The sequence below is a fragment of the Electrophorus electricus genome, chromosome 8, assembly GCF_041902795.1.
Source record: "Electrophorus electricus isolate QZ-2024a chromosome 8, ASM4190279v1, whole genome shotgun sequence".
Taxonomy (NCBI): Eukaryota; Metazoa; Chordata; class Actinopteri; order Gymnotiformes; family Gymnotidae; genus Electrophorus; species Electrophorus electricus.
The window spans coordinates 8,177,187-8,191,440 of NC_137504.1; the positions used below are offsets into that span (position 1 = coordinate 8,177,187).

General features: G+C 45.4%; 1 protein-coding gene across 8 annotated transcripts in view; it reads left to right on the forward strand.

Moving 5' to 3' along the window:
- Positions 1-14,254, forward strand: part of cadm1a (cell adhesion molecule 1a) — a 196,363-nt gene that overhangs the window by 144,148 nt on the left and 37,961 nt on the right. For all 8 annotated transcript variants that reach the window (XM_027005613.3, XM_081719076.1, XM_081719070.1 and 5 more), the window contains 3 exons: positions 339-491; positions 1,474-1,611; positions 11,857-12,015. In XM_027005613.3, the coding sequence (XP_026861414.2) occupies positions 339-491; positions 1,474-1,611; positions 11,857-12,015 (450 nt within the window). The remainder of the gene's footprint in view (positions 1-338; positions 492-1,473; positions 1,612-11,856; positions 12,016-14,254) is intronic.

Consider the following 14,254-nt stretch of genomic DNA (forward strand, 5'->3'; position numbering starts at 1 on the left):
AGCCTAATGGACTCCTCATTATCCTTGAGGTAAAGGAGTGTGCAGAAGAGTGTGTTTTTGACTGCTTCCTCTGGCTAATTAGAAGAGGGACCCTGAACTTGGTTCAAAACCGCAAAGTTGGGATCAACATGTGCCTTTCACTACAGTTTCCTCTGTGAGAGAGAGATAAGGATTTGGTTAAATTGCCTGAGCAAAGAAGTGTCTAATATATATGACACTGAGAGGAACATAGACACATAAAGACACACACGCACGCGAGCACGCGCACACACACGCGAGCGCGCGTGCACGTGTGTAGAATTATGTTTTTTGATCTATAACCTTCTCTCTTCTCTCAGCCCTGAAGGATTCTCGCTTTCAGCTGGTCAACTTCTCAGACAATGAGCTGCGTGTGGCTCTGTCCAACGTGTCTCTCTCGGATGAGGGCCGCTACGTCTGCCAGCTCTACACAGACCCTCCACAGGAGGCCTATGCCGACATCACTGTGCTGAGTACGACTGCGCTCGCGCACACACACATACACGCACGCACGCACACAAACACATAAACACACACGCAAACACACAGTCCTCATTGCCTTCCAACCAGCTGGAGACCTAAGCAACACCCGACTACCTGAATATGTTCTTGTCTTGTTCTTTCTAACAGACAGGGCTTCAGCGATATTCAATAATTCAGGGACTACACACACTGCTCAGCTTCACTGTTTCATCAGAGGTGCTTTTATTGCCAATCACTAAAGAGGTGCATGTTTTATGAGGAGCGTAGCAGAGAAAGATCAACACATAACTCTTCCTCTTAACAGGAGGCCTGTGATGAAGCCAGCCTTCAGCTCAGTACTGCTGCGTCATTCATATTACAGCTCGGCGCAGCCCCCCCCCCCACACACACACACACACACACACACACACACACACACACTCACCCACTACTCTTTGGAGGGGCTGCTGAAAGCCCTTTAAAATATCCACAAAGGACTCAACTGTGAGGCATGGTGGAACCCTTCAAAGTAATTACCTCATGACCGTGTGTGTGGGCCCGTGTCCCTGTCGGTGTGTGTTTAGGGAGTTTTGGTATTTGGCTTTTATTTTTCCTCTTTTTTTTTTGTGAAACGGCATTTGCAAAACCCCCCAGGTCCTTAAAGGTAATAATTGGTTGTGGGGTCTGAGCAGCAGAGAGCAGGGCTGTGTGGAGGCCCCCAGCCGCCCGCCTGCACACCGTCCTCCTGCTCTGCTGGAGACTCTTATTGAATCTTTTTCATAAGATGATAGTTAGCTGTAGGATGTACATTCATGTGAGGCAAATGAGACTTGTGCAACACTGTTCTCCATATTACACTCAGGTGGTGTAGTGGTAGAACTGTAGGAGGTTCCTTTCTGTGTCCGTCGTGCACGCCCTCATATATGACTCGGTAGCCATGGCGGATTGTTGGCCCCACCCCTCAAGCCTGCTCTCTCTCTTTGGCCCTCCCAGTCCCACCCGGCAACCCAATCATCGAGTCCCGCGAGGACATTGTGAGGGAGGGCAACGAGACGGAGATGACCTGCACCGCTATAGGCAGCAAGCCCGCTTCCACCATCAGATGGATGAAGGGAGACAAAGAGCTGCAAGGTGGGTCCTGACCACGCGCGTCCTACCCGTGAAGCCTGCGACCTCTGCCCCCATTTTTTTTTGGGGGGGGGGGGTTCCTATCCCTGTTTTATTGCTGTTTTAAAGCACTTTTTTCTCATGTCTCATATCAACGGTTTGTGTCACTTTTTCCTTCCCTATTTACTCAGCGGTCACATAGTCTTTGCCTGTAGTATCTGTTCCTAACACTTTTTTAAACACCTGTACTCTTCTGTGACCTGTACTGTTCAACAGCTCCTCACATTAAACATTGACACAGTGGCACAGCTCTGTGCAGTCCAGTGAGAGAGAGAGAGAGAAAGAGAGAGAGAGAGAGACTGGATCTGAGACGCAGCTGTCTAGACGAGAGCACGCTAGCTGCTACAGCTCAGGGGACATGTCGAACAGCAGCAACCAGGACCAGGCAGCGAGGAATTTCCAGCATCCCTGACCAGCGAGGGGCGAAATCTGCTGTTTCCTGACGTCTAACACAGGAACGGCTCTAGCAAGCTTGAATCTCCTACACAACGCTGCTCTAATCATGTGCCCCTCCCTCCTGTTTTGGGTGGTTTTAAAGCATGGTGGGGTGGTCTGACTGATGTCACGTGGGATACACATGTTCGCTTTAGCAGCAGAAGCAGACCCAACGCAACTTGCCGTTAGTTTTTAGTCATGCGTGAGTCTGCAGAGCAACCACAGTGGTCAGTCCAGAAGAATGCACAAGATTCCAGCCACACTTCACACTTAAGGGAGGCAGTAGGTTGCGTGGCACTCATCAAGTTAAGACTCATCGATCTCTGTTGACTTTGACGTATGATGGAGTGAGAGACGCAGGGCTAAAGTCCAGGTGCCTGATTGTTTAAAAGCAGTTTAACCTTCGGTAACTGCAAAATCTCTCAGAACATAACCCTGCTGTAGGCCTTTGACGTGCTGCTGCAATGCACTAGCAAAGAAAAGAAATGATTTGTTTTCATTGTTTTTCATTCTGAACCTTTTAGTTTACTGAAATCCCACTCAAAATTCAAGATCTGACGAACCGCATGTTCGTGCACTTTGATACACGTGCAGTTCATTTCAACTACACAGTCTTTCAAGCTGTTGTAATCTGTAAGAGCAATTAGCCAACTCCTGGGTAATTGATATTTGAAGGCACATGCAGCAGTTTGGCAGTCTTGTGCAATCAGTAATGCTTTCACAACTGTTGAAAAAGGATTCGAATCAGTATACATGGACCATAAATTCACTAGCACATATATTTTTTTCCTACTGATAATACTGGGGAGCTGAAGGACTCCAAACAGGCATGAACTGAAGAAGGCTACAGTACAGTAACAGAGCATGACATGGAAGCCTTCCAGCATCATGTGTGATATTGGTCCGTCACTAGCTGTAACCTCCTGTCACACCTCCCCATGCAGGCGGAGTGCGTCACAGATCTCAACGTGTTCTTACACCTAGGGAGAATGCACATAAAATATGCAACCACTTGTATGGCATGTGTTCACTTTGGACCACTAAATAAAACGTATGTTGCCTGTAAAATGTTCAGGAAGGGCCTATCATGGCTCTATTCAAGAAATGTCTAAATAATAGCCTTTATTTGAGCATGGTATGGGATGTATAGAAAATGACATATAAATGATTTAAGGTGTGAACACAGACAGCATGAACAGCATGAGTTCTGAAGTTATTTCAGACCTTTGGGCTAACTGGGGTGAATCTTCATTCTGAGTTCTTCTCAGGCATGGGTTAAGCTTGATCTTGAACTAAATTGTAGTTCCAATGGTGAATAGCCTTTGCAAGTAGTCTCTGTGCTTAGCCTTACTCTGGGGATTGGTCTTCAGCCCAGTGGCCATCTCCTGCTGTGCGGAACAGCATTAGTTTGTAAGTTTGCAGCTAACAAACAACATTAAGACCTAAGAAACAACATAGTCTCTACTCCACCAAGAGCCTGAACATTCCTTTTTGATGCATCTGTAGCCCGACCTCAATTCATGTCAAAACACAGTTTATTTGGGTTATAAATTATGTGTACTTAGGCAGAAACCTTCTAAACTTTGACACCCCAGGTCATGATAGATTACAGCTATGGGTAAAAGTTGCCAAGTATTAGTAAGTTTGGGCTTCTATTTTTTGAAAGTTATCTATAAGTACATAGAGTTGTAGGTTTGTTGTTTAGAGACTTGGAAATTGTAACCTTATCCTTTTATTTGGACTTTCTGTTAAAAATATTGTTATTGGAAAGGTTGGCTTTTATACCATAGGCGGATCATGTTAAATTCAACCCCTACCAGGGGTGAAAATCCCTGTCACAGCAATTGGATTCAGTTATTTTTTAAGTAAATGATTCCATGCATCATACAATCTTCAATTTCACCACATTTCGTTTCAATGGTTCTGGTAGAATTCAAAATAATTTTAAATTGTGACGCTGCCAGATGCTGAATCCCTCAGCACAGGCATGGCTAGCGTACTTCTTACATCTGCTCAAATCTTCTACACTGCTGTCAATAAGTCACCTTTGGAGACTGGGATTCTGGATTTGTTGGATTACTGGAAATAGTCAGAAAATTGTACTTTGGCCACAAAATAAGCATATTCTTTATCAGTTCATATTATAATTAATTATATTCAAATGTCCAAAACCACTGTAGTAGATTCACAACCTAGAGATCAATGTGTTTTTACACCCCTATCTTGTACTGTGAATTCCAGGCCTTTTTTAAGTACATATATAGGTGTCTCCATTGCTGCTGCTGTGGTGTGACTAATCCTTGGCTGAATACTGAGGAGTTGGTCATCTCTTTAACTCTCTCTGCTCAGACATTCATGATCCTGTTGCAACTGTTAAATTGTAAGTTTAAATTTCAATCCAGGCTTTAATGATGCTGTTAGAGTTTGTAAGTGAGACTGTGCAAGGGCCAAGTGGAGATAAAAGACACATAGGTTGCAAGTATACTGGGATAATCTAAAAACCCATTTATTCCGACATCGGGAGGCTGCTCCTGGAAAGAAAGGAATACTTTTCAAATACCATCTGAAAATGAGCCAGAGATCCAATTCAGTATGATTAACGCTGTGTTTTGTGCTTCTGGTGCTCCTGGCCTGGGACTTCAATGGAAAGGTATGGGGACTTTTTCAAGTTTCCAACATTTTAAATCCAAAGTTAAATTCTCAGGTTCTAATCATGGTCAACTTGCATGGTAGCTTACAATCACATTTACCATTTTTATTCAACATAGTAATTCACACCAGGCCTACAACGTCTCCCGTACTGCTCATCCAGGGCTCTTCAGAAAGGCATTCGAGGTGTTCATCACAAGTGTTTTACACATCATCATTTACAATTTACATATTTAGCAGATGCTCTTATCCAGAGAAACTTACAGTTTTCAATCATGGTACTGAGGTAGGCGAGTGTGTTAAGAGTCTTGCCCAAGAACTCTTATTGGTATAGCATAGAGCACTCACCCAGACAGGGATTGAGCCCCAGTCAATGACAGGAGAGGCACTGATGTTACCACCCATCATAGTATTTTAAATGTCATTCTTTTATACATCACCATAATGTTTTACATGTCATGACTGCATGCTTAGCCACTGGTACTGTCCTCAAATGTCTTAAATGTGCAGGTTGAGCCGTACAACCTGGATTCTGAACTTGGCAACCTTTGGCTAATCTCGAAATCATTACTTAGGAAAACTGAAGTCTTAGAAACGGTTCTAGTGGTTATGTTTTAGAAGTATTTATGACCTTCTCATAGTGAGTCACGTAACTGAGCCTGTGCTCCTAAACATGGCTAATGACTCGCAGCTTGCTGCTAATGTAGTGATGGTGCCGTTCTGGCTTTGCTTGATCTTGGCAATGCTTTTGACACGGCACCACCACACACTTACCCAACACATGGAGCCTCATGCCAGAGTCAAAAGAAAAGCTCTTGATTATTTTCTCTCTTTTCTTAGAGACAGAACCATCTCAGTGGATACCAGGGGCTCATATTACATCGGGTGTGTGTGCCCAAATCTTTCCTGGGCTCCACTGTGTTCTTTATTTATATGCTACCATTAACATTTTGTATTGTTACAGTGCCAAGGACATACACTTGTACCTTTCCTTCATCTGAGATGAATGTTCTGTACTGAAGAAACTTGATCTCTCAGGTATCGAAGACTGGTTGATTAATCAATTTTTGGAACTTGGTGAAAGCAAGTCAGTGAAACCAAGGTTATGTTATTAGACTCCCTCAACTGAGTTTAGCCAGGAAAGTTGGGCCACTTGTCATTCTGTGTTAAACCTCATACAAAAAAAAGAAAGGGTGATCTTCGACTCAGATCTCAAATGTAAGAAATCTCAGAAGTGGTCAAAGCTTTTTTCATTTTTATAAATATTTGTAACATTAAACCATTTTTTCTTTCAATGAATTGGAAGAGAGTCATGTCTTATACCATCTGAGTAAGACTTTTGTTCTCCACTATAGTTTGGAGTCAGCCAATTGTCATTAGCTCATTTAAAATGCTACTGATGTTCAGCATGCTTAAAATGTCTAATGGGTTGCTGAATTTTTAATTGTTGATATAATATAGGATTCATATTTGCCACAGCAGACATTTAACAGTTATGTTTAATCGTGTAATGCACATTGTATTGTTTTGACTGAACAGATTCACCTGTGCAATAAACAGCACCAAATATTTAGTCCTTACAACAGAAATTTAATTGTGTGTTATCAAGTTAATCTCTTTACAAATTGCAGTATACCCTCAGTGACAATAAAGTTAGATCTACCCTATATGAATGAAAGAATTAGGACACCTACACATTACACCTATAGGAGCTTTTGTCATCCCATTCTAAGTCCATAGGCATTAGTATGGAATTAGTGTCCACGTTTCAGTTATAACAACTTCTGCTCTTGTGAGAAGGCTTTCTACATGATTTTGGAGTGTGTCTGTGGGAAATTTTGTCCATTCATCCAGAAGTGAGGTCAGGGGCTGATGTTGGACAAGTGGGCCCGGCTCGCATTCTCTATTCTAGGTTATCCCAAAGGTGTTTGATAGGGTTCTTCCACAACAAACTCACCCAACCATGCCTTTATGGACCTTGCTTTCTGCACTGGGGCACAATCATGCTGGAACAAAAAAGGACCTTCCTCCAAACTCCAAACACAAAGTGGGAAGCATACACTTGTCCAAAATGTCTCGGTATGCTGAAGCATTAAGATTCACTGGAACTAAGGAGGCTAGGCCATCCCCTGAAAAACAACCCCATAGTATTATCCCTCCTCCACCAAACTTTACAGCTGGCACAATGTAGTCAGGCAGGTAATGTTCTCCTGGCATTCGCCAAAACCAGACACGTCCATCAGACTGCCTAATAGAGAAGCGTGATTCGTCACTCCACAGAACATGTTTGCGCTGCTCCAGAGTCCAGTGGTGGCGTGCTTTACACTACTGCATCCAATGTTTGCTACCATCTTGGTGATGTAAGGCTTGCATGCGGTTGCTTGGCCATGCAAACCCATACCATGAAGCTCCCAGCGCACAGTTTGTGAGCTGACGTTAATGCCAGTGGAGGTTTGGAACTCCATACTTACTGAGTCAGTAGAACGTTGGTAACTTTTACACACTATGCACCTCAGCACTCGGCAACCCAACTCTGGAACTTTATGTGGTGTGCCACTTCATGGCTGAGTTGCTGTGGTTTCTAAACACCTTTGGATAATACCACTCACTGCTGATTGTGGAATATCTAGGAGGGAAGAAATTTTACAAACTGACTTGTTGCAAAGGTGGCTTCCTATTACAGTACCACGCTTGAATTCAGTGAGGTCTTTAGAATGACTAATTTTTTCACAAATGTTTGTAAAGACTGTGTGGCTTGATGTTTGATTTTGTACATTAGTGGTAGTGGAACTGAATGAAACACCTGAATTCAATGATTAAGAGGTGTGACCCCATACCTTTGTCCATAATAGTGTATCATAGGCCTCAGTATCAGTTAATGTTAAACTTTAAAGATGTTTGCAGGCATGGCCTGAACATCTGTTTCTCCATAGAAAAAAAATCCAAAAGTTCTTCTCCCTGTGTTGTGGGAATGTACGCAAGCAGCAACCCAGTAAGAATGCAGAGAGGCAACTTCTCTCCTACATCGCTGCTGCGTCTCCGGCATCAGCTGGGCGGGGTTCTGCTTTCCCCTCTCTCCGAACTAGCTGAACCATTCCATGGACTGGAAAGCTGCAGTCAAAGGCTGTGGGTTTTCCCTTGCCTAATTTCTTCCTTATTTAAAAAACAAAACAAAACAGTAGTTCTCTTATCAAGGGATATTGAGAACATTTAACAGTTTTGAAAACCATCCCTACACATTTAAAGCATTTCTTTTCCGGTCAGTTGTTTATTTGCTTGTTACTGTTGGTACACACACACACACACACACACACACACACACACACACACACAGAGAAGAGGGGAACGTCGTGGGGTGGGGAGGGAGAGAGTGGGAATGAGAGACCACTGCCAGGGCTAAGACAGATCGGTAACCAAGTGAGAAAATGAACAGTTATTCTTGACAAGAAAACTATGATGCAACAGGAAGCTTGCAAGAAGTAGTCTGATAAGTATACTAAAATACCCTCTTTTGCTCATGTTGATTCTAGTACCCTCCAGAATGATTTATCCGTGTTTTTATATACCTGTCACTCACCTCCTAAAGAGATGTCATCCCAGAACAGTGAAGCGTGGGGAGGGAAGCATGAAGTTAAAAACAAGTTCATTCCAGTGTCAGTCCAGTAATGATGCAAGGGTGCATTCGCATCATTACTATAATACAGTAGCAACTAATATAGAGACACTGTTACAAGTGTACCACATACAGGAGCAGTATTGCCGACAATGCAATGCATTCCAAATAACCTTCCTTAATCTGCTCTGCATTCCTGCACTATATTGTCAGTGGTGTTGATTTTAAATTTTCATTTTATTTTGTTAGTGAAAGCTGTTTTGATTCACAATCTTGACAAATCCCTTTAAACTTTTTCTTTGTTACATTTGGACAGTCGGTGCTCTTTCTCTGCCAGTCTCGGAGCAATCGCACATGCAGTGGTCTCGGTGAACGTAACAGTGATTAATTGAAATCCTAGAGGGCCTCCTTCAACGTCAGTTTACACTGGGAACTGCAATTCAAACTCGTGATTTTCAGATTGCTAGCGAGCTAGCATTCGATATTTCCTAATGGAACGAGACATGCTGTACCCACGCAACAGTGAAACTTTTTTTCAGTGTGACAGTGCCCTTTTGGTTTTAGCAGTTACTTAAAATGTTCACATCTCACATTCGTAGTGGGGGTGAGCCCAAGGCGCAGCATGGCCCCGAGTTCAGGGTGTCTAGGGAATCCGTGTTCGTTGAGGGGAATGAATGAACAGTGATGGGAAAAGAGTGAGTGAAATAACAGAGACACAAGCAGGCAAGTTCTGGCACTCGCCGGCTGGAAATTGCTTTTGGCCCCGGCGCCTTGCGGATTTATTTTTAATTAAATGTCCTCATCATTCAGTCTAATTACTTTTAGGATAATCAGGCTTTTTTAAATATCATTTAAAGGTTACACCCATCCAGCTCTGGAGTGTAAACTCAGCTGCCCCACCACGCAAAGCCTCGGACTCGCTCTCTCTGCAGTCCGCCACACGCACACACCCTGTACGTATGGACTATCCGCCAGCCTTATGTTCCGGGTTTCTTATTTCACAATGCACTCCTGCTCTGATAGTGGCTCTAATAAGATGAGTTAAATCAGAGTCAAGGAACAATGGAGTTAAAAGAGGCTGAGTTATTAATCTCCCCGTGGCAGATGAGAGGCGGATGTAGGTGGTGGTAGTGGTAGATGGGGGGGGGGGGGGGGCTTGCAATGGCCGGCGGGGGCTACACCATCATTAGCCTACTGTCTACACCCAAAAATATAACCTAAGATTTCAATTAGCCCGCCCAGCTCTGCTAAAATGCCCTAAATTGGTGAGAAATATATTTTTAGAAGATGTGTGGTATTAAAACGAAGTTTCCTCAGTGCCCTGAGTTCAACCCCTAAGTCTTCATTTCGTTCCCATTAATGAGGTAAATTACAATGGAATGTCATGTCTGACGAAGGATGATGGGAACGTGAGAGAGGTGCATCCAAGACAGAGAAGTGCAGGAGTCAGTGGGGGTGGGATTTCCTTTGATGTTCATCCTGCTGTAGTGGCACGTGCCATCAGGCCTAATCAGAGCGTGCGTTTGCATTTCAAAACCTGCCACGTTATGGAGATGAAGAAACCTGTGAATGACAGTGATTGACCTGTGATTATCTCTTTATCGGCCATGATTGGGGAATTGTGGGAGGTTGATGTCGCAATGAGCAAAACACCGGCTCTGATAGAGCCCTCCTGAAGTACACGGAGTAATCACAGTCTGGAGCTTTGTAGGGGGCGTTTTGGTACTGTGTTTACTTATCTGCATCCGGCTTACCTATAACCAACGATGGAAAGAAATGTGGGCAAATGTTTAGCCCATTTAAAAGAAATGTAAAAATAAATTTATCTGACTCCAAATTCTAAATAAAAATATGTTAGAAGGTGCAAATTCAGTTGCATAGCACAGCATAAGAATATGCAGAACCAACTCCAAAAAGTTCCTTTATTTGCTTTAACCTAGTATCCACAGCAAATAAAAATGGATACTGAGGAACTGGTGTCAGCAACATACAGAACTATAGCTGGTTCTTCACTCTAGTTAGTGAGTACTTTAGCATTTACATTGTGTAATGCTATCTGAAGAGCTTTGCTTCACATAAGTTCAAGGTAACAGGATTTATTAGCGTAATACAAGCCAATTAGTTATACATCACAATTCACTATACATTGCAATGAGGCAATACACATTATACTGTAGATAATAGATAAGACTACCTGAGAGAGCGAGATTTCACTTCCAGCTCTGCTCCCTCCCCTCCACTCTTCTCCCTCAGGCCCAGACTTCCTTCCGTCTTATCTTGATCAAGAACAGAGTTTGCCACCACTGACCAATCAACAGTAACCACATACTGGTATCAGCCCCACCAACCCACCCCCAAAAGGACAACAATCAGGAATCAGAGCCACACAAACTCCCAGCTGGTAGGACAGAGATTTACATTCCTGAATTGAGGGTTTGTGGTGTGGCAGGGCCAAAGGGGCCATAGTGATACCACCACTATTATCTATGTGAGACCAAAGATGTGCATAGCAGTGGACATAGATGTAAACAAGACTTCATAGACCAGAGTTCAGCCTACAGTTTCACACACACACACACACTGATTATCTTTTTGGTTTGTAGAAATGCTACATGTACTCAGACTGAGCAAGAATACTTGGCCCAGGAATGAGGAGAACGGTCCATATCGCTGTAGTATGTCACTGTGCTGCCTGCAATCATTTGCTAATACCAAGTGAAAGGTTGATAATTAAAACTTTATTGATATGGATTATTGGTCAGCATGTTAGCAGTGGTGCACCTGTGCAGTTGGCCCCATCTCTCTGCCTGCCAGCTGTCAGGCTCAGCTTGGGGGGGCATACCCTCTGCCACTTAGTGAACCAGTAACGTTGGCATCTCTGCAACTTTTGGCGCTTTTCTCTTACTTTGTTTCTTTTTTATCCTTACCTTTTTTATCTCTTGCTCTTCCCTCCCATTTTTGCAACTCTGCCAGTTTTGCTCCGACTTTGTGATGATTGCATGTCAAAAGAAATCGAAGTCACAACGCCCTGCGTTATTTCCGACGCTGCCGTGTGTCAGGACTGCGTGTCAGAGCTCCTGCACCGCCTGTACACCAACCACCAGAGAAGCGCTCCAAGCCTGACGTAGCCGAGGGGAGCAGCCGATTCAGGGTGGATCCAGCCCAGCCCTGCCACTGTGCGGGACGGCCTTACCGTAGTCAATCCCAAGGCTGCGCTTTTGCATCCCACCGTACCGGGCGATTAATTCTACACATGTTGTTGATATGCTGAGTTATTGGGCATCACCTATTCTTGAGGGACACATTCAGTGTCTGTGCAAATAGGCCATTTGCATTCTTTATGCTGCTGTTAACCCGGCTCAATGAACCCAAAGAGGGGGAATTGCAGCAACAGCCATCTCTCAGTCGCTGGCCCCTCCGAACGCAGGCAAGCGGAGGGATGGTGGAGTCAGGGGCCAGGACTCTTTCCTCTGGGCTTTAACGCCTCTTTCCTCTCACTCTCTCTCTCTCAGGGAAGTCCAAGGTGGAGGTGACGTATGACAGGATGTACACTGTGACCAGCTGGGTAAGACTCACCGTTACTAAGGAGGACGACGGGGTTCCTGTGGTCTGTGTCGTGGACCATCCAGCAGTCAAGGATTTCCAGGCTCAGAAATACCTGGAAGTACAGTGTAAGTAGTAGGCGGCAGTTCTGGTGTGGAAGGGAGATTTCAAATGGCAAAAAATTCGCTGCTGTTCAATGCCGTTTTTGAATCACTGTCATGCTTAATCTAAACCAGGGCTTCAAGATACCTTTATTGAAGCTCAACCTTTCAGTCAGAATTACATTACTAGCATTACGGTTCTTATGATTGTAGAGAGAGAGCAGGGCCTCTATGGATTCCTACCAGCGAAAGTGCCTCATCAGGAAAGGAAACATCCTATTTTAAAGATGTGTGTGCTGCATTTTTTTTCTTCTGAGTACACACGGATCAGATGTAGTGCTGAGCTGGTGCTGAAAGCTTAAGCATGCCTCCACGCTTGAGTACGGCGGCACCGACACCATGTCTCACACAGCCTGGTCTGCCCTGCTCACCCTGCCAGTGGGGGCCTGGCCGGCAGGACCCTGGGCTGTAGGCTCCTGGGTGGCAGGCTACTGGGCAGCAGGATCTTGGGTGGTGAGGTACTGGGCAGCGGGGTAGTGGGCAGCGGGACCCTGGGTGGTACTGGGCAGTGGTGCTCACATATATTCTTTTTTTTCTCTTCATGTTTGTGTCTGCGTCGCATTCCCAGTTTTGACCGCTACATCACCCGTGGAGCATGGACTGAAAAACCATGTTTTCATCTGACCTTTCCCTCGCACCGACAGCCCGGATCCGCTCATCATGTCACCACCCGCCCTTTGGCTTTGGCTTGACCGGGGTAAAAGCAGAAAAAATTCTGCTCGTTCCAGCCACGGTGTTTAAGTGCGCTCGGGGGGCCTGGTGCTGGAACTACTGTCTCTCTCTCTCACGCGTTCTCTTTTCTCTGTTTCTTTCTCTCTCTTTTCTCTGTTGTTTTCTCTCACTCTCTTTCACCTAAAATTCACCCAGCGCAGCAAACAATCAGTGGGAAAAAAAAATCCTTTTGGAACGACACTGTTAATGGAGTTCATCCGAAGAATAGAAAAACATGTGCGCACATACTAAATAAGCCCAGAAACGTCGGAGGCTGTGCGCGTGCGAGGTTCCACTGTGCCTGTGAGTGGTTCCTCCGCCACCCCCGGCCCTACCCCAGGGTCAAGGGCTTATGAGAAACAAAGCACTCCGAGGCTGCTGTGCTGGAGAGCGCGTGGCCATGCTGCTGAATCGAGGGCAACTTTCCAGCCCTCCGGCGGAACCCTCGGTGGCTCGGCGCGCCCGAGTGCCCAGGAGAGGAGGCTTCTGAGAGAGAGTGAGATGCAGGCATCTTCAAAGCGGGAAGGATGCCGCCTTTCAAGAGCAGAGCTTGAACATAAGAGCTCCAGGACGCCGCCTGAGACAAACAGGTGGAGCTCTCCACTTTAGCTGTGTCCTCGGAGCAGACGGCTGTCTGCAACCGTCCGTCACGGTGAGGGCAGCTCCACCATGCCACACGTGATTTGAACAGACGGACAGGCAGTAACTGACCACTTTTGTGTCGACCAGACAGATCAAACAGCAGAACGTTGGGTAGGTAGGAGAACTGTTGTATTTAGTGAGAGGGCAGGAAAATCCATTTAAATGTTGAACCTGTGCCGTTCAGAGTTCCTCCCAGCACATGCCAGGCCAGCAGCATGCTGGTCCATGGGCCTGGTGGAAGTAACGGTGAAAGAGCGTTATCCCCGCTGGTGTTGGACACAACGCGGCTGATCAGTCCAACTGCTGTTTTTGCCTGAGCTGTTAAGGTCTCCAGATTTCAGAGTATGCGGATTTGGAGCTAAACCCCATCGCTTTGAGTTTCGCTTGCTTAAACAACAAGGCACCATGCCTTTATGCTAATTCATGATGCCCACTGAGAAATCGGCACATATCACATTATTAACCCGCTGTTACAAATATCCGTGGTTTTCCGAGGAACGCACTGCTTAGCGCGTGCGAAACGCCTCGTAATTGTGCCGACATCATTGAAGTTTCACAGTGGCTGATCTGTAATCTCGCCCCCTGCCTCCGCACGGGCAGCCCGGCGCAGGCGGTGCGGCAGCCCCGGCATCTGCGGCACGCCACTTCAACTTCCATTATGGGGGGAATATTAGATTTGGAGCCCTCGGAGAAACTGCAGGTCTGGATGCTGGCCAAGTTCTGGGCCACAGCACAGATCCGCCATTACAGCCGAACACGCGCAGGGAGATCAGACTGGGTCCTGGCGTGTGGGCTGTCACCTGTACAAGCTCATACCAACACTGGGATCCATTGTGGGGGAGCAGTAGTGCAG